Source organism: Coturnix japonica, chromosome 3, assembly GCF_001577835.2.
Source record: "Coturnix japonica isolate 7356 chromosome 3, Coturnix japonica 2.1, whole genome shotgun sequence".
In the NCBI taxonomy this organism is placed as follows: domain Eukaryota; kingdom Metazoa; phylum Chordata; class Aves; order Galliformes; family Phasianidae; genus Coturnix; species Coturnix japonica.
The window spans coordinates 45118463-45139572 of record NC_029518.1 but is presented as its reverse complement, the minus strand read 5'-3'; the positions used below and the strand labels follow the sequence as shown (position 1 = coordinate 45139572).

The window sequence follows — 21110 nt, the reverse complement described above, 5'->3', positions numbered from 1 at the left end:
CCCCCCCCTCCCCCTTTTCTTCCCCCCCACCCTTTCTGCAAAGAGGGATCACACAGAGGTCCCTTCTCTGCTATTTGATTTGAATCAGTGAGCTTAGTCCCTCCACAGAATGAACAAAATAAGCTTCCAGCTTTGGAAAATAATACCTACCTACCAAAGGAAAGCTGATCCTTTCCCTTCAGGTGTAACTGAAGGGATTTAGTAGCAAGGAGATTATTCCAGACAGAACACACAAATTCCACAGTAGTTCTAAAGGGTAATTATTTTATTATCATCATTCTCTTGTTACTTATTTTTTTATTACGTGTTTATGCAAAATATCACTACAATTAACCAATAGGTCTTCAAATATACTCATATCTACTTGCCAGGCAAACATTTAAAATGTCGCAATGATAATTCCTATCAACCTCATTTCTTTTTTCTTTTCCTAGATGCCGGAAAGAGCTATTTTATGATAAGAAGAAACGGCAGCAAAATGTATGCTGCAATTCTAGTGCAGTCAGCTGCTGGTATACTGAATTGTTCCCCTCAATCTAGTTAAAGAAAGGAAACATTATCTGCAAATTATTCCTGGACTCATTCTCGTCTGTTCATTAAGCCATCTCTAGCTCAATCTCTGCAAGTTTGACACTGAAGCACATACGAATCTCCAGTAATGGCTGCTGTTTTTGCAGTTATTGTGTAACACACCTCTGAGAAATAAATCAATGGTGTTAAAAATGGTAACTCTAATATATTGCTATTATTCAGCAGTGAGTGCTCAATGCTGAATTTTTTTGCTTTGCCCAAAGACATGCAAAAGAAAACTGTCAGGGAAATGATTAGGACTATGTCAGTGACAACTGAGATTACATTTTTATAGGAGAGGCAAGTTAACAGCTATTTTCACTATTTTCAGAAGATAAAAAGATCTTCCACAAATCTTCTTGATTTGTAGACTGATCTCCTCGGGTGAGGACTGTACATGAAAGATCCCCTGCTTGACACAGAAGCTGGTAGGGAAGCTTTTGAAGACAGTTTTACTGTTAGCAGATGTGAAATCCACACAGAAGTGATGGGGAACAGCAGCGGCAATCCTCCCTGGTTAAAAGCTTTCACAGCAGCAGCATGGGGCTCAAGGCAATGCCAGAGACCATACAGAGTAGAGTTTTGATAAATATGCAGAGTGCAGTCTCTTGTGTGTAAGTGATCAGGATCTTCCTGTGGAACGGTTGGGTGCAATCTGGAAAGGAGCAATAGAGGTGAAACAAAGGGACAAGAGAGAGGATGAACACGGAGGAGGATATGGCAGAAAAGAGAGAAGAATGAGGTCAGCTGGAGGTGAAGAAGGAAGGCATGACAGGAAGAAGAAGTGTGACTATACATTTTGAGAAGACCACATATAAAGTACTAGCAAACATGGACTTAGTACCATGTAACAAGGACGAGTTTCCATCTGGAACTGGGACTCTGAGGGAGGCACTGACATCATCACTTTATGAGAAAGATTTGGGAAACTGGCTTCTTGCACGTTTTTCTACTGAAGCAGCACATCCCAGGACTGACATAGATTTCAGCAGTGTGCAAGGGGGGGAACAGGAAAGACCGCAACTGATAGACTCTCCTTTAAGAAAGCAAATCCTCTCATGCTGGCATTGCTCTGTGCCACACACCCCATTCTATACAAACAGTTTTGTTTTGAAGTTTTATTTCTGATCTGAGACACAAGATCTCATAGCTGATAATTGAACACTTCTCTGTGAGAAGGTGGAAAAAACATGCTATTTCATGTCCTTCACAGTTACTTGACTAGCTACAGCTTATCACCTATCATTTTAACCTTTTTTCATCACACAAATTCAAAGGGAAATATAAATAAATAAATAAATTAATGTTAAACAGATGAATGGTAGTTAACACAGTTAGGCTAAGCAGTGGAATGCTAACGAATACCCTTGGAAGCCAATTTTAAGAGGAGCAAGGTCTTTGAAAGATAGTGATAGAATCCCCACTAACACAACAGGAGAGCCAAATTCCACAGAATAAACCAAACAAGAAACAGATGATTATAAGAACAACTTTGCTTGAGATGAGCCTAACAACTCACTAAACAGTTTATCCCAGATTTTCCTAACATATGGATATAATGAGTAGCTTCGTATTTTCAAGAGAACAATCAAGGACTGGAAACACATTTTCATGGGGAATCCCAATTAAAAACATCTTTTTTTTTTTTTTTTTTTTTTTTGTGCAAGGGTCCATTACTCAGGATCCTTACACTCAGACTTAAAAATAACTAATTTAGAATCCTTAACAATGTTTCAGAATTCTCAAATTTTACTTTAGAAAATGACTGCTTCAAAACAGCTTTGTTGAAAAGTAACAGTATTCCCAACATATTATTTCCAACCCTATTGTAGATTCAGATATTTCTGGGACTGCTGCATGGAAAAATGTCCACAGAAAGGTACTGAAAAAATGCTGATGCAAAATGCAGTCCAGAAATCTGCCTGCAGTACAACAGACTGTTAAAAGGAGTCTCACACAGGTATACTTCTCTTTCTTCTTCTCATTGTCTAAACACCAGTTACTGTCTATGCCTGGAAAAGTGGTAATGATTATGAGACTTTTTGGCTTACATTGTGTTTTTGTCTGAGATTTTGTATGTCATCTTTTGCTCTAGAAAAATGTAAAAAGGAAAGCCTGTCAACAATATTCATTAAAAGCTATGACTGATGATTTGAAAACAAAACAGTATTTCGGGATTATGCTAGCTCACATTAACTCATCATTAATTTGCTAGTAATTAAAATATGGATAATATGTGCTTATAATATGTTCTAGTTTTACTGATACCATGAACAGTCAGAGCAATTAGGTTGACTTTTATGAGGAAACTGAGTGAGGGGAGAAGTTTTCAGCCTATCTATCTCTGCCCAGGGGTGGAGGTGCTGCAGGGGTAGCCCAAGTCCTGCAGGTGGGAGTTGGCTGGGCAGCCTGACCTGGCCTCTTTCTCAGAGAGACCATGGCTGTTCTGAGGTCATCAACCATGGTTGTATCAATATAACTTAAAAAAAACCAAATGAAAATAGAGAAGTATACATGGCATTTTATCTAATCTGCTCCTCTTGATTCTGGAGGAGAGGAGAGCACCTTACCTTAGATGTTGGTAAATTTTTATTGCAAGCAGTGTGCAAATGAGACACATGCCTTTGTGTAATGTGGTGTGCTGAGGGTCATCTTCTCACTGCACCACTCTTTGAACTCGGCTTCTGGGCTGGTCTTGCCTACTTAGATTCCCTTAAACCTTGATTGTCTCCACCACTTCTCTGGGCAACCTGTTCCAGTGTCTCACTATCTTTATTGCAAAAAAACTTTTTCCTTACACCCAATCTAAACCAAACTTCTTTTAGTTTGAAACCATTTCCCCTTGTCCTGTCACAACAGACCCTGCTAAAGAGTCCCTTTTCTTATATCCCCCTATTAGATACTGAAAGGCTGCTATCAGGTCTCCCTGGAGATGGCAGATGCAGTGTCATCCAAATGAAAAGAGATTGAGGTTGCTGTGGGCAGGAAAGAAAAGAATGTATTTTATGGATTTCTATGTTTCTAAATTCCCTGAACTATACTGCCACAAGGCATTCCATGGATCTTCTTTCACACTGGATCCATAACTCAGAGCCCCTTTGCAAAGAAGAGCTCCTGTTGTTTTTTGTTTGTTTGTTTGCTTGTTTGTTTTTGGAAAAAAACTCTTTGCTTCAGTCTGTTTTAACCTCTGATCATTTTCAGTGGGTCATCTTCAGCTTACTTCTCAAATCAGACTCTCTCCACTCCATATCCTGTTTATGAACTCCTTGCTTTTCTTTCCACGTGTCAGAGTATTCCTCTGAAGACATCCATTCTTCCTACAATTGAAATTACATGCCAAGTCCCTTTCTTACTAAAACAGTACTCTCAAAGCACAAGTGAGCCAGGCTGAAGTAAGCAGAGGTTTCAGAAGTGTACAGTCTTCCCAAATCAGATGATGATCTAGTAATAATTTTTGTATTTTATTTTTCAAAACACAGTTGAGAACTGTAAAAAGCTTTTTGCCTCAAAGCAGACTTCTCTGTAATCACTTACTCTAATGCAAAAAGGCATTTCCCTCATCCTGTGAAGGATCAGGGGGCACCTCAGGCTCCTTTGTTTATGATATGTGACAAAATGATTAGCACAGCAATTAAGGCATTGCTCTTGCTTTGAGTGCTAATAGCATCTACTGATGGCATTGCTGCAGTCTCATGGCATTTCACCCAGTGCACGGCTGGGGCCTCAACTTCTCTACTCTGGTGATGCCAAAGATGTTCAGCTATGATCTATCACAGTTTTTTAGCACTGTGAACACCTCCTTAATCACAGGCCATATTCTTCATCCCCCTCTCATCATATCCTACTGACTTGTCTAGAAAGCAAGAAAAGCCTATAGATTGATGTGAAATTAATTCAGTGCCACATGATGATAGTAACTGTACACAGAGTTGTACTCCACAACAACTAGCTGTAGCATTTGCTGTTAATATAGCTGTAATGACACTGTGTTTGTATTAGTAGTTCATGCTTAAACAAAACACATGAGGAAAAGAGATAACAAAATTCATGGCTGGCAGTAAAACCTGACTATTATTGCTGTCACTCAGAAGGCATTTTTCATACCTCACAAAGGAAACAGCTCAGTGTCGGTAACATGGGGTTCAGCTTCACATACTGTAGATATAATGCGTTGTAAATATTAATTCAAGGAAGAAATAATTCAGCTGAATAGAAACCATTTGGGAGAATGAGGAGGGTGGTTGAGATTGCATGATAATGTACAGGTATACAAAGCCCATGACATTATATATTGATAATGACAGTTCCACATCTGGCAAGCAACTGCACTGCTCTGGCTCCAGGCCCACAGATCTGCTTCACATGGAGGAGACGGGACAACTGGATGGGGCTTTAAGGTCATCTGCTTATAAAAATAACTTAATAGCTATTCCACAAAATGTTTCCAAAGAAGCTGAGCACAATGTATTAGCATGCAGCACTCCAAACTTTCACTGGACTCTAAGAGGTGAGTAGGGACAGTTTCAAACATCTGAGCATCTCCCCCCAAGCTTCTGGCATTTTCAAAGTAAACAAGCTGCCAATATCACTTTCAATTTTTCTTTCTTGTAGTATTAATTCATCTCAAAATTAACACAAACATCAGAACTTCCTTTTTCTTGAGCAGTCACTGTATGAAAAGTAGATAAAGATAGGGAGATTTATAGTACGTCAAATTAGAACCAAGGAAAGGTTTGCCTCCTATCTTTAGTGGGACCTAAGGTTTCATGAATATGAGCACATAAGCTCACTGTTCCATATACGCATGTAATATAATATGGGAATACTCTCATGTCAGTATAGCCTGCAACAGGAAAAAACTCAGAGTTCCTTACAGGTGCCCAAGTATACCAAACCTATATAGAAGCACAGAAAGGAAAGGCATTGTTGTGATGCTTAAACTGCAGATTCTATTCAACCATAATAAACAAGCTTTTTTTCATCCTAAATCAGGAAATATGAATAGGATATTGAGAAGGAAATTTGTCATATGGAAAGCTTCTTGCTGTGAAAGCATAGGAGACCTGGGTTCAGTCCTATCTCTGTTGCAGAATTCCAGAGTGGTTTTAAGGAGGTAATTTAACTGATTTATGTCTTCCTCTGTAAAATTAAAACATATTTTTTTTTGCCTTTTATTGCTTCTGGCTTTTGTGTTAAGGTTTAATCTCTGGGAAAGATGGTCTCAAGATAGAAAGCTGAATGCAGGTGCCTCATTTAATTTGGCTTTGTGGTGTAAGCGTAATTGAATTAATTAATATAAGAAATATGAACCCAGAACAGGTTATGGCTGGTATAAATATACAATTCCATGGAAGACTTCTAACATACACACTGCTGACAACCACCCTGGCTCTGTTACACTGTGCATCTGCTTCTTCTCCCAAAGGAAGGCGTTCACTACTTGCTCAGACCATTGCAGTCATGTTCCTGTTCAGGAGCACTTCTCACATAGACAGCTTGGATTTCACCTTGACCAAATTCTCATGGCACAAAGAATCTTCCCTGTTCTGCCTCTAAAGTATGGCTAAAAGCAGTAGGATTCTTAACTGTAATAGTCTGAACCGTTGGTGTGTGTAAGTCATGTTCCCAATAGGTTTATGAGTTGTACGGGCTTTGCAGACACATCTCCAGCAGCTGCTGTTATGTTGTACACCAAAAGAATCACTGGAGCATCACCCTGGCTTGTTACAGCTACCACTGAGCCCCACGCAGTGTCTGCACAGAGGGACAGAGGCTGCCCGGGGTAACTGCAAGACCTGCGGCAAGGAGGGAGCACTCCCCCGGGGCACTCCCTGCAGAAGCGCGGTTCGGAAAGGCCAGCTGCCCGGGGGAAGGCGGTGCCGCGCCAGCCCCGACCCGGGGCATTCGAGGGCAGCTTCGTCCCGTTCGGCCCCGCCGCCCCCGGGAGGTGGCACTGTTCCTCCACGGAATCCGAACACCCGACCCGGACTCCACCGGAGCCCGTTTCATCTCTCTGCCACCCGCTTGCCGCCGGTTTACGGTTATGAGATTCCTCGTGCGTGAAAGACACATTTGTGAGGGACCTGCGGGTGACAATGCCGCTCACTGCTGCAGCGCAGCTGGGAGCCTGGGGAGCTGCCAGGATCCCCATGCGTACGGGTGGATGTATATACAAGTACACAGACCCAGATGTATACGAGCATAAAACACGCACATCAACACTCGAGGTAAAGATCTATAAATCCAGGTAGAGAGAGAAACATTGAGCTGAGATGCCGTTTATATTTTGCTTTTGTGTTGGCACAGGTTTGGGGACAGATGCGCGCTGAGTGCTGTGCGTATACCCGCACACGCGGTGGCTGCGGTCCCCTTCTACCCTCCCTCAGCAGCGGACAGCTGCGAGTGTCGGGCCCCACGGTCGGAGCGCTGACGGGTGCTGCAGCCCTAGGGGCACGTAGAGTATCTCCGACGGGGCGCTCGGCCCCGCCGCGTTTTCCCTCCACGATCTCTCGCTCCGACGCTTTCTCAAAGCCTCTTCTACTCATCCACCCCGCACCCAGGAGGCAGGAATCCCTCGCATCGCACCGCTCCGCGGAGCCTCCGCAGCCTAACCCCGCCGCCGCCGGAACGCCGTTCCGCAGCCCGACGGCGGCACTCACCTGATGATGACGTACATGACCAAGAAGTTGCCGAAAAGCCCCACGACGCACACTACAGAGTACAGGGCCATGATGGCGATAGCCGTGACCACAGAGGGGCCGCCGCCGCCCGCGGGAGCGCATGGCCCGCCGCCCGCGCTGCCGTTGGCACCGCTGCAAGGCTCGGAGCGGTTCCAGCCCGCCGTACCGTTACCCCATGTGCCCGGAGGCGCGGCCGCGCAAGGAGGCACGGCGGGGCGGCAGGCGGCAGCGGAGGCGTTGGCTCCGAAGGGGACCTCCAGGGCGCCGGCGAAGAGCGGCGCAGAGCCGTTTCCCAAAAGGTAAGCGACGGCCATGGTACGAGGCGGCGTCAGAGCGGCCACCGGTTCCCCGTGCCCGAATGCGAGAGATGCGCGGCGCGGGCGGTGCTAGGGAGGCGGCGGCTCCCGCCCGCCCCGACGGCGCGCCCCACCGCTGGCTGCGGGCACATGTGTGTGACGGGCGGGCCGGGAGGAGGAGCTGCGACGACGGGGAAGATGCGGAACGGGGGGGAGGTGGCGCTTCACTCCCCTGTGAGGTCTTCGTGAGGCGTCAAGCGAAGCGCTTTTTGGGGTTAAGAGTGTGCTGCTGTAATAGAGTCTGCCCTGCTGTGCATATGAGGATGGGGAGCCCTTAAAGCGTTCCCTTCCCCTGGGTAAGCAGCTGGAAGAAATGTCTGGCGATGCTGCCCGAGCTGAGCAGGGGTCAGCGTGCAGCTGATTAATGCAGTGAATCAAGAATATCGACCAGACTGTGCCCTCCCTGATTCTGTGGCTTGGAGAAAGAGTAGCTGACACTGGAAGTAAAACGTGGGGAGCTGTGTGGTACCACACTGGACAGAAATGTGCTTTGGAAATTATTAGGAACTCCTATATTCACATAGTTTTTGGAGATATTTCCACTCTAGACCTGTAAGAGCCATCTCCCCTAGAAATTGGTTTCATTGTTGTCAGATGTGATAACATTCAAAAGAAAAGATATGGAGACCGTTCTCTTTACTGGAAGGCAATGTCCATACACTGAAACAGGTGTTTGACTTGGCCACTGCTTATTTGCACATTTCTGTGTACAGACAGACATTGCCAGCAGTGCCAGCAGGGTGGCTGATTGCTAATTACCAGGACCTGTTTCTTTTACTGCTTCATCAATGAAATCAGAAGGGTTCCTTGGTAAAGCAGAAGAAATACTGGTGATCAGGAAGCAGATGGAGTGGCAGTGATTGCCCCTGCTGCCTCATCACAGACTTGTCCTCAGTGTCTGTGCTTACCACAGGCAAAGCATGTCCTGCTGTTTCAGGAGTGATAATGGCAGAAGAAGAAGAGATGAGTTGCAGCCTGCCAGAAAGATGCAAAAATATAGGCAATTTAGATCAATGATTTCCTGAGCTTTTGTGTCAGAAGTAATGGCAGCTACTGCTGGTTAGGGTGGGTAGCAGTAGAAGACCACACACTCTTCTAAAGTATCTCTGACCTTTAGCAGTGAGGAGGAAAAACAGTGAAAACTAAAATGGAGTGTTACTGGACTTTGAGAGGGATACAGATATGAGTAATAGATACCCATTTTTTTTTAAAGTGATATAGTTTCAAATCTCACTAAGATACAACAGAGTGGAGGAAGAAAATCGAGCAGGCTGTTAACAGGTTCTTTGTGTAGATAGCACTTATTACCCAGTGGCCAGAGAGAGTATTTTCAGCATTTATTGATGAGAGAGCCATTTAGCATCATATTCAGAATAAGAAGAAAGGTTCAGAATTGAAAACATTTGTGGACATGCAGTAATGAAAGTAAATACTCAGAGACTTCTCATGGTGAAATTCACTGCTTCTTGAAGTGCAGCATATTTAGTTGTACACAGAACAGGAGGAGCAGGGCTTTAAAACTGAGCTGTTCCCAAAGACTTTTATCTCTGTGCATAGTGCACTATGTGCATAGCGTAGGAGCCTCTCTCACTGCTTCCCCTTTGTTCCACCAACTCCATCAAAATAGTTTAATGCAAGCCTAGGCAGTCAGTGTTTGGCCTTTTGGATACACCTCTGTATAGCTGTGAAAGGAGTAGGGCAGATGGGAAACAAAAATCAAGGCTGCTACAGCTTTTTTGTTGTTGTTGTATTCTGTGTTAAAGTCAGCTTTGTATCATTCTAGCTATCAGAAGGACCTTTGATGGATTAAAAATGAGTGTCTTCCAAAAGTTTTAAAAATGGATGCCCAGGTAAATCTGGTGTTATATACAAGGCTTTATTGTTAAAGACAGAAGAATTGTTATTCCTATTAAATCAACCTTCTGGCAGGTACAGATGAAAACGCAGACCTCAGAGAGAATTGGCAATAAGCCTTGGGAATTGTGCCTATTTAAGATAGGCCTCATTAAGCGATGTTTCAAAGGTAAGGGGATGATAGTAAATGCACCTCTTTGCAATGCTATTACAGATGTTATTGCTCAAGGACAAAGGCAGCACGCAATAAATCTTTGCAATGATGCTTTCAGATGGTGAAGGACATTTTAAGTATAATAATGTATAATACTTTTCTACAAATAACTTCAGATCATGGAGGGCTGCATAGTTAAGATTCTGCTGAAAATACATTTGTATAGTTCCAGATCAGTAATCCTGTGGGTAGCAGTATGGTGCAGGTAGAAAGGGAAAATGCAGAGCTTTAAGACATGTACGTCTTCAATAGTTGCCTCAACATCAGGTTGGGGTCAGAATCACAGCTTCCAACACAGAACAGATTTTTGTATGTCTCTTTTCTGCCATAGCACTAGGATAAATAAATTCCCAAGGCTGTAACTAAAAATTGATGGGCTCAAGCTTTGAGAAAATCTCAAGAATTGAATTTTAGAGTGAAAACAGTATATCAAAAACAGTCCTAGGAGTAGCAATCAGAGAGATCACTCTGATGCAATTATAGATACATCCACAGCAAAACCAGAGTTTTCATGGAGCGAGGTCACTTCTGCAGTAACTCTGTGGGTCCTAAACTAAATGGAAACAATGTTCCTTGCTTACAATCCAGTTAGCAAACAGAATGGAGAGAATGGCTCTGCCCTTTATAAAGATAGCCTGTATACTGGTAGCATAGCAGTGGGACTTGTTTCTTACAGGATCAGGGCAAGAAGAGGTCTGGAAGTAGGCTGTGCTCTTCTTCAGCCTTGCTAGTGGAAGTATTCTCTCTCCTTGCAGAATGTTAGTCAAGAGCCTGTGCTCATCCATACATCTCAGCCAGATAAGAAGAAGTAGTAGTCAGTTGATCTCTCAGAATGATAGTCTTCATCTGGCTGTGAACTGCATTAAAGATAGATCCTCCTGTCGCCTGGTAAGGACATTCTCTAGGTGATGTAGTCATAGTGTTTTGGTAGCAGTTCTGTGAAGACTGTTTTAAATCATTGTACCATACTAACAGGCTGTGTGACCTGCCTTCAGGTTTGGCTGGTGTTTGAGCAGAGCCTGCTTATGTGTAGAACAGACTAAACGTGGTCCTTATCTCTTAGTTCCTTATTTAAATCACTTTGAACTGAAAAGTATGTGTTGGAATTCTACCATGTGCAAATAATGGCATAATGTGATGGACAAAAGGGAGCCGAGCTCTTACATCTCCTTGCTGTGTCAGACTAGTCAACTCTACTCATCATGTAATGCAAGGAATGTGTAGCATGGAAAATGCAATTTAAAATTTATGGGTAAGCCTGTTAATTAATCTTAGTATTTCAATGGCCTGAAGGGGCTACTACATTAGACATGATTTTATCTAACATAGCTCAGATAACTTGTCTGTGTCTTTCTGGTTCTTTTAAGCTATTTACCCAAAGTCATACTAATTGAGATCAGCATGTCTCCATCTCCTTAGTTTCAGTTGCAATGTTTTGTACAAAACCTTTTTTCTGCCCTGAAGAAATTCAAGCCTCCACTGCTCAGTTCATAAGGATTTTATGTATGATGTTTATATCGATACTGCATATACACTGTAAATACACGATTTAGAATCGCACATTTCAACACTTTTTAATATATCTTAAGGATCTGTAAAAATGTTTTAACAATGGCCTATATTCTCTTGAAAATGCTGCTTCTTATCTTTATAGACAAGAAAAATAAAAAATAAAAAAATAGTTAAATGGATCTTGGCAGCAGGCCCACAAGAGCTATCCAGCAGAAGAGATGAGGACAAATGTAAGGAGGTGATGAGGGCTAAAGCGGGGAGGTGGTAAAGAAGGAAATATCCAGGACATAAGAGACTGGGGTAGGACTGTCATGTGTGTTATTAAAGGCAAGATGAGCTGGCGCTAATGGAGTGAAAGAAAAAAAACAACTTGTTTTAAGTGTTTAGTACAAGCGAATGTCAGAGATGTAAGATGTGAGGTATATCAGTAGTCTGACATAGCAGGACTTTTCCTTTATGCACTGGGGAGATGAGCCTTTGGTGGGCTGGCCTCCTCTTATGGCCATGGGAGTAGCCAGAGCAGGGTATTATTTAGGATCACTCAGCTTCTGTTGTTACTCTGTGCTTCTTGTGAATGTGCAGATGAGCTTTTATCATATAACATAAGAGTTGTTTTTTATAATCTAAATACTAAATATTGCTCTGACATGTAAGAAGGACAGCATTAAGTATGTGTTGAAACAGTAGATTTTTGGTAAAGAAGGAGATTCAGATAGTTTTTAAAGAGTAATACAATTTTAGGAAATCCTCAGAATAGGATAGTAAAGTACTTGTTGTGGGACTCATAGGTTCCACTAAGATTTATGAATTAACCAGAAGACTCTTAAGAACCATAATAAATTGTTCTGTAACATATACAACTCCTGAATCACAGTTCAGTGCCATTTTGGTAGCACTGAAAGTTGAGGTTGTTGTAATACTTAGCAATATCTATGCATTATTTATTTAATGAAATTAAATAATCCCTTACTGTAGAATAAGGAGGTGAATTTGATTATTGATGTGGAAGAACACTAGTGAAATTGCTGTGGAATGGGCATAATGATACCTATATATATATATATATATATATATATATATATAAATTTTTTTTTAAATCACTTTATTTTCAGAAATTAATTTTAGAAATAAAGCAAAGGGAGAGCATTGACTATATATAGACATGCACATATATATATTTGTATGCTTTCACATGTTTGTTAATTTTTAAAACAGTTAAAAGCTACAGAATTCAAAATCTTGCAAACTCTGCTCATTTTCAGATAAGAAAATGGTCTGAACTTGGTCCTGTGTGAAGTGAGCTTATAATTCCATCCGTAAAACCTATTTCTGGTATTTTCTTGCCTGAAATACCAGTCCTATAAATCTTAACATTTAATTGCCTCTACCTGCTTACATTTCTGAAACTTTTTGCCTGAGCAGCCTTTGTGGATCATTTTCAGGACTGCATGACCTATTCCATCCTTCAAGTTCCTGTTCTGTACTCTTTGAAATCCTCTGTTTCTCGTTTATTTGCAGCACTTTAAGAAGTTCTAAGAAAGAGTACATTTAATCTACCATGGGGAGATCTTGTGTTCAGTGTAACTACTGATCAAATTGCTATAATTCCCTTTTCCAATGGGAATAATCTTTATTTAATACTAGTAATAGTAAGGTAGTAATGGTAAGGTAGCTTAAATAAATTTATATCATTTTATTCCTAATAATTCTTTCCTATTAAAAAATATCAGATGTTCCTTGGCTGAAAACAGCTGTCCAAGCACAGTTTAATCCCCATATTTTGTGATTATGGGAGCCTTGTTGCACCAACAGTTCAGACCTGACTGCAGTGTTGATTGGAGGAACATGCAGCTCTGTACTGAATCCCAGAATTGTGATTCTACTATTTCCTTTGCATCCTCCTCTCTGGATCTTGAACTCCAGCATCTCACGGTCACTGCAATCAGTGCAGCCCTCTGCCTTCATATCCTTGACCTGTTCTTGGTTTGTTGGCATGAGGTTCAGTAGACTGCCTGTCTTCACGGAATCCTTGAACACTTCCATAAAGAAATCCTTATGAATTTACTCTAGAAATCTAGGTTTACGGTTACAGATATATATGCACATAAATATATTATAAATTATATATATCACAAAGCATATATTATGTATTATAAAGGTATAAATGTATAATGTATATTGTGTATTATACAATGTATAACATTATTAATTATTATTTTTTAGGAAAAATTACCTGCATAGAAGGATTTAAAACAAGCTATTATAAGGAATACTGAATAAGCTTTTCTAAGTGCCATAGTTTGATCTTAATCTAATAAGAGTGATTTTAAAGTGAAGTCAGTAGAATTTTATTTACCTACAATAGTCTTTGTGTGTGTGTGGGATTCCAGTAAGTATTCACACTTCTATGTGAATGTTTTGTTAATGACCCATTATGCTCAACATGCTGCTGTAATCAACAGGGGACTTTTCGCCTGACCAAATCTTGGTGTGTGGTATGAAATGAGCTCTCTCTAGATTCTGTGGATAAAATCTCCATTGATTATAATGGGGGCTTAGGCAAAGTGCGCATGTAGATAGCTAAGTATGAAAGTCTTAATCTGAATCTGAATTTCCCTTAGTGAGGCTTAAGAACTGCCTAAAGAACTGCAGGTTGAAATTGTGGGTTATTTTTAAATTGTACAGGGGCATTTTTATGTGTGGGAGCAGATGTGCTAGATGGTTATCCACGTTGTTGCTGGAGTTTTGCCCCTCCACAAAACATTTTGCTCCGGTGCTGTATTGAGATAGATGGGACAAATTTCTATGTCAGGTTTACTGTTCTCTTTTGCTTTAGCGTGAAATCTTATGATGTACGGGATCCTCTTTTGCTTTTTTTCTGAGATGCATTCTATGGCTATTGTTTACCTTGAAGAAAGCTTGTTTTATGAACCTCAGGTTTGTGTCTGTAAAGCTCAGTGTACCTAATTTCAGAGGATATGCAGAGGAGCATGTCTTAAATAAGCATTACCAGAAAGCAATGCAGAAAACAATGATCATTTTCCTTCCTTTATAGAGCTTCTTTCTTGTCTGAATCTTGTGGTGCAGGGAACAAAACAATACACCTGAGAACAATATAGTGTGAACTGCATCTACTTGTGTCTCTAAAATTTCTCAACTTAGATGAAGCAAAATAGGATGCCATAAAGGTAATTTCAGATATGAATCTCAGTTTTTTTGAATCTTAGGTATGGCAGATTGGTAGCTTAATCTTGATGCAACTGTCTTCAGCTCTTGGGAAACCCAGTGGTAAGCTTCTAAGGTTGGAAAACTGGAAATATTTGATTCTTGGCTACTGAAGCGATGCAGACAGAAGAAGATAAAAGATTTGATATAATCAGACAATTAACTTACTCTAGGGCAGCTCCCTTTGTATCACTGAGCGCATTTATCTTTGTTGACACCTCTTTTAGTGGGATTTATTCAGATTCTCAGTCTTCTCCTTTGAAATGCACCAGTGAAGTGAAGGGGGTGAAAAGCCCAAAAAGCACAAGCAGTAAGCAATTCAGTCAGTTATTCATACATCTTTCATAGAGGATTTTCAATTTCTACTTCTCAGAATGGGTCCTGCATAATTACTCCTCCCTCCGCTGGCCAAGATTTGTGTATCTGTTACTCTGATCTTAAGTTTATGCAACTGGAGAAAATATATATATATTATAATGCTTTAAAAGCCCCATGGTAAAAGCAGTTTCATTACATAAGCTGGAAAGATCATATTAAAATTCAGTTGGCAAGTTCCCTCTGGTTATCAAAAGTATTATTTTTAGTTTTTGATGAGAGGAACTGTTACCCCTCAAGAGCAATAATTTTTTGAAAGATCCTTTTGCCAAACTTTCTTTCCACTTTTGATACTTCCATCCTGGTGTTAAATATAGGAAAAGTCATACTGCACTAAAAAGGAATGCTGCTTTTTTTTCTGTTATCATGTTTCTACTTTATTGCCTTTTTGCTGCTGTTTACTCACAAGGGGTGAATACTCTGAAACAAGATGAAAGTGCTGAAACAAGTACGCTGCTGAAGCTGACAGATGACGGTGCAGTGTCAGCAGCTTGCCTGCGTCAAAGATGTACAGTTTTTCAGATGAGGCTCATTTGCAAATAAGACAGGCTTTAAGATTAAGTTTGATTTCAGTGTAAGGTGCTCTGATATTTTAGCTGGTTCAGCATCCTACTGGATGATCCTTACAAAAGTGGATCCACTGTTCTTAAATGCTGTAAGACTTCAGTTTTTCTGTAAGAAACTCTGGATGTCTTTTGTGAGCTTAACTGAGGCTAGTGAGTTCAGTCTTTCTTGTTTTCAGTCCCTTTAGGTACTCCTTCAGTTTCAATACATTTAATTTAGGAGTTGTAATTTATCTTAAATAAAAAGCAACGGTATCATGCCATGAACAAAACCTACAAATACCATGAAGATCTCTATCAATGGGATGACAGCATACTTCAAGCTCTAAAGTTCAAAATTATGAACCTAACAGCTACTACTTAATTCTGGAGAAATCTAAGACTGAGGGATACACAGATTTTCACCTTCAATATTGTTCAGAAACCTGTTGCTTGTACTAAGTCACACCTCATTCTGAGAGAGGATTCTTTGGCAAGAGTATTTGCTCTCAGGAGATTTCTGTGCTGTGAGTCCTGCTGCAGAGACTGTTTATGCATTTTGTACAAATTAACAAGTTCCTAGAACACATTTCTTTTTAAGGAGAGGTTTTTCTCTATGATCCGATTATTAGTTTATACTCTTAGGTGCCTACTTTCCTCTTCCTCTGCTGAGACTTCCAATTTTATTCTACAGATCTGAGAATCTTCAAGTAAATAGAAGGCTGCTTTCCATTATTTCACATACTTTGGTGTAATGTTGGGATTAATCCCACAGAGTAAAGGAAAAATTTGTACCCTTGTCTGTTGTCATCCTGAACTGTTATCTGTTGTCTAAAATAAATACCTTCTGCTTTTTTTTAAAGACAAAGCTTATCTTTTCTCAACAGAGATCAGGAGAAGGATTGGTGGAAAGAGATACCTTTTGTTATCTCAGAGGCACTGAGAAGGGCACAGTGTCATATTCACCATCATCTTCACCTTTTCATGTTAGTTAATTTAAGGGGTCATGTTCATGGCAGGTTAGAATTTGGTGGATCTCACTTAGAAGAGCCTAAATCAGCTTATTTGCTGCAGTGGGAACCAAGAGTCCTGGACTCTGTGTTCATGCTTCAACAACTATACCAGGTGGTTAACTTAATACCAGTTAAGTCAGTCTTTTGGAGTTTTATTTACATTTGAATCTTGCCTCTAAAACAGCCTTTTGGATTTGAATAATTAGTAGAGAGAATGTTTTAAATTTAAACCTTACGATCTCTTCTTCTTCGCATTTATAGAAAAGTTTGGAACAAGTTTTCTTTTCAGGTCAAGTTGAATAAAATACATTAAATGGGAATAAAGAGAGAGAACATTTGATGTACCCTTCAAATGCTTATATTGGGAATGTTAAGCACAAGACAGAACCGAGAATCAAAAATTCAGGACACTTCCTCATGACTTTATCTCTCTACCCTTCAGCATACAGAGAGGCACACTTCTCCACCATATTTACAGTGATTTATGGGAGAAAATTTTAGAGACTCAAATCAGTATCCTCAACAGTTCTTGCATAAGAAACCAGTGACGATGATTGCTGAGATAATTCCCTGCGAGCTTTTCACAGTAACTGATATTGTAAGGTGAATTAATCTCTCCAATGTCTTCCAGTAAGCATTAATTGGTGCAAATAGAAGTCAACTGTTTGCCAGTTCAAGACAGTAACTGCTGCTTCCTGCCCAGTTTGTCCTCTATGGTGATGAATACTCAAAATGGTCCTTGAAACATTTGTGTGCTTACTGCAGGAAATATGCCTTGATTCTTTTGAAATTTGCTTGGAAGACTGCCTGTTTTCTGTACTGAAGGACTACGTTTTAAAGCTTGCACTTAAGTGCTATAAACTGAAAGACAGAAGCAGGACTAATAGCTTAGCAAAAATATAAACAACAGAAAAGGGAGACACACACTGGAAAATAAGCTGTCTAGTTTCAGGATTTGGCTTCTTATACACACCAGATGTAGTCATAGGAACCCTAGAGTACTGGAAATGCTAAATCATGGCCTGAAACAGTGATTGAGCACCTGGTGGGAAGGCAGGGCCAACCCAGTGGAACTCAGGGGCAGTCAATGCAATTGGGAGACAAGAAAGGGCGGAGCCAGGATCCATCCCTTCCCAGATCTCATTTAAGGGTTGGCAGTGGTAGGAAGAGTATTTTGCTGGAGATCCCTGCTTATGGGGAGGTCTTCCCAAGGTAAAGAGCTCTTTTCTTTCATTTCTGCATCTATGGCAACTCCTTATGGGCTTGTTTTCATTTGCTGCAGCCAAGGACTTTACTACCTTGTTATTATTGCAGTACTTTCTATCACACTATAGTGTTATACTGTGTTTTGCTGGATACTGAACCTTGGTTTAGGTTACTGGTTGGTGGACACTGGGACCAATTGCCTTGAGTTGTAACTCGGCTCAACTTGAGTCAATAAAGGTCATGTTATCAGTTCAGTCATGACAAGTGTTCTTGGTTTTGAGGATCTGGTAAGGATGTATGAGGGAAGAAGTACTATGCCAGTCAACTGTGGTTTATGAAGTGACATGGAGATAAGCACCATCATAGCTGTGGTTTCAATCTGGAGAGTGATATCTTCCAGAAGTGCAGGGTAAGGAAACTTCTGTCCTGAGCAGAACTGCTGATTTTGGTGCTTGAATTTCCTTTAATTTTTTTTTCTTTTTCTTTTTTTTTTTTCTTCTCCAAATGCTTGCTAAAAGGAAATTTCTGTATTTGAATTCAAACCAGCCAGTTATCTATAGATGAGTGTTGCCAGGTAGTATCACTGTCTAAAGAGAGTACTTTAAGAAGAAGGCTGATATAGTCTCCTGAGCATCAGTTTAGATTTATGACAGAAAACATAACACTTCTGAGCTTACTTACACGTGTTTGTCCTTGACATACCTTTGTTAAAATTTCAGTGTTACAACTTAGAAGGATTGTGTCTGTACACACACACACAAAAGAAAGGTACTTAAGCTTCTTAACTCTTTTATTTGTTGCCTCATAAAGCAGAGTTATTTTAGGATGATTCTTCTTTTAAAAATGGCTTTCCAGCTTATGGGCTGAGGAAAGAGGTTAAGAGTTGTAGCCTTGTTGCCTCACCACTCTGTTTTGAATGACAAACTTAGTGAAATGTTGCTGGAGGATGTCAGAATTTTCCTATTTGTTAGGAAATAGTGGAGAGGCTTTCCTTCTCAACTTCTTTCTTTGAAGGAAGTGCAAGAGAAGAATTATGGACATGTAGTAATCTTTCTTGATGCCATGTGGCTTAGGATTTCAGAGGAACATGAAGATATATTATTGCATTCAGGATTCCATTAGATGGTTGTGTAGTAAATGCACACAAATATGCATAGACTCTGTTCAATGAATTATTAAGCCTCTTTATCAAAGGCATTACAGAGTCAGCTACACAACTTGTCTGAGTCATAGTTTTCAAATTTCTATAAGATAGATAATAGTGCTACTTACAGCAGAATGAAAGGCTGTGTGTCCTGCATTCATGTCTTCTTAAAGTGCCATAAAAACTAAAATTTAAAATAAACATTTATTTTTGATTTTTTTTTCATTCTTTCTTTCTTTTCTATTTCCTGTTAATTTATAAGTAGCCTGCAATTACTAAAAAGAAAGCATAGGAGATGATTCATTTCCAAAACAACACAATAGCTTCAAGTGAGGCTTTCGCACTTGGCTGTTTAATAAGCAATTGTAATTTCTCATCAATTAGTGATTGCTGGAGTGATTTGAAGTAGGAGATGGCATATAGAAAGATGGCCATTAAATTGTCATAAAGATTCTGGATGCTAGCAGCCACTGGCAATAGGAAAGTGAGCTGCTGAGGCAGGTTGGCACTTACAGTGAAAGAAAAAAATACCTTCTTTTTTTGTCCTGAGTGGTAAAAATAATAAGAACTATAGGAAGTACTGTAATTGTTTTAGAAAATGTTTTGATTTCTTTCTCCTATATAACAGCTGTAGTGTATTAAGTTGAGATGTTTTGTGACTTCTTAAGTGTGGCTTTGACATTTTCTTTGCCTGGAATAGTTGAGAGTGAAGAAATGCATGCATTTCTGCCTGAGGTAATGGGAGCACACATGGGGAATGCAATGAAAATTTGCACGACAGATAATTTAAGAACAAACAAGGGAAACTAGAGCAGTTCTTAATTATTTCTCTTGTTTGATGGGCTTAAAATGATAGCATATAATAATATGTGCTACCCTATTCTTGCCTGTTTTAGGTATGCTAATCTTTGCATTGCATTCAGACAGTAAAACTTCCTTTTGTGGATGCTTTTATCTTTATGTAGTATAAATCAGAAAGGAAACTGTGAGTCTGATTTGGCTGTGATATTGCTAGAATAAGAATTCTGCTGGAAACAATGGAGCTGCACTGAGCAACAGAAAATAGAGGAAGGAGTTGTTGTCAACCACCTTTATCAGGGAGGACATACTCTGCCTGGTACAAGCATTTACTCATGCTTCAAGTTTTAGGGCAAAATATCTTTCTTTTGCTGATGACTGTGTGGAGCCACAAGGGCAAAGGGTTGTGGCAAAGTAGGTCACCAGAGCTGTGGTCCCATGGACCTTGGGGCTGTCAGGGAGAAAGGAGGACAGCAACAGAAAGCCCCCCAGCATTGTGTGATGCATGGGGCCACATTGCCTTCTGCTGTGGCTGTATCAGGGCTCACAAATTTGGAAGGTCATACGGGAGCTGTACTTGATAGTATAGGTACCATACGGTGACATCAAGTGCTGCAGGAAGTTGAGGTACTTCAAAAGGATCCTGTGGGCACTTTTGACACCTAAATATCAATTGTCTCAATGTGAGAGGAAAGGGTAGTTTCTAATTTTGTGCTCATTTGTGATTCATTGGATCTAGATGCAAGATAACACCTTAGAATTCCAGATTAAACTTTTCCTGAATCTCTTTTATTTCATTTCATTGCTATGTGCTGCCATTCCTCACTTCTATTTCAGGTGTTTATACACTATCAGATAATGTCTAGGTTCTCTCTCTTGGAAGCTATTGCGTTTTAGTGAGGAGCTGAAGTATCCATTACATCTTTTATGTATCTCAGAAGGGTATTATAAAGTTCAATAGACATTTGAGAAATGTTCTGCAATCTTCAGATGACATGTACAGTGAAAGCACACAAATGGTTATTACCCATTGAATGCATAATTTTTCATGAGTGTATGTCTTTCATCAAGTTACTCTTGGATGAAAGTTTTTTTTTTTTTTTTTGATAAAAGATCACTTGAACTTTTAACTAGTGGTTAAATACAGCTAGTGGTTAAATACAGCTTTAGTATGTGTGATGTTTTTTACTTATTAGAGTAATTCATAATTAAAGGGTAAGTGATACATAGTTGCTCAAGATTGTGTCTATATGAAAATCTTATGAATTCTCAATCCTACAACTCCTAAGAAGCAGGAAGGAAAAAAGTCTAACAAGGCAAGAACTTTGATTCTACTGTTGTGAGCATTTCATCCATCATGTATGACTGTCTTTGCAGCCCATTTACTGTTTCCGAGATCAAGTAGGATAGGCACTGTAATTAGATGAACTTAGTGTTCTGATCATCACTGTAAATTTGTCCGTTGATATGGCACATTGTGAAAGGATAGACTGCCAATACCTTGAAGTTTCATTAGTTCTGGAATTAATAGTTTGAAGAGAAAGGCTGGAGTCAGGCTGCTCTCTTTAAATAAATGCTTTTTAGATATATTTGTGACAAAGTTGGTTTCAGAGCACCCAGT

The 21110-nt window shown here is 40.2% G+C and overlaps 1 protein-coding gene across 2 annotated transcripts in view; it reads right to left on the bottom strand.

The window, feature by feature from the left end:
• OPRM1 (opioid receptor mu 1) overlaps positions 1–7684 on the bottom strand; it is a 23490-nt gene extending 15806 nt beyond the window's left edge. Inside the window, exon 1 of one of the 2 annotated variants that reach the window (XM_032443645.1) lies at positions 7230–7684. In XM_032443645.1, the coding sequence (XP_032299536.1) occupies positions 7230–7564 (335 nt within the window). In that variant the 5' untranslated portion in view covers positions 7565–7684. The remainder of the gene's footprint in view (positions 1–7229) is intronic. The other variant, XM_015858239.2, reaches the window with a different exon arrangement.
• Between the last annotated feature and the right edge of the window lie 13426 nt (positions 7685–21110).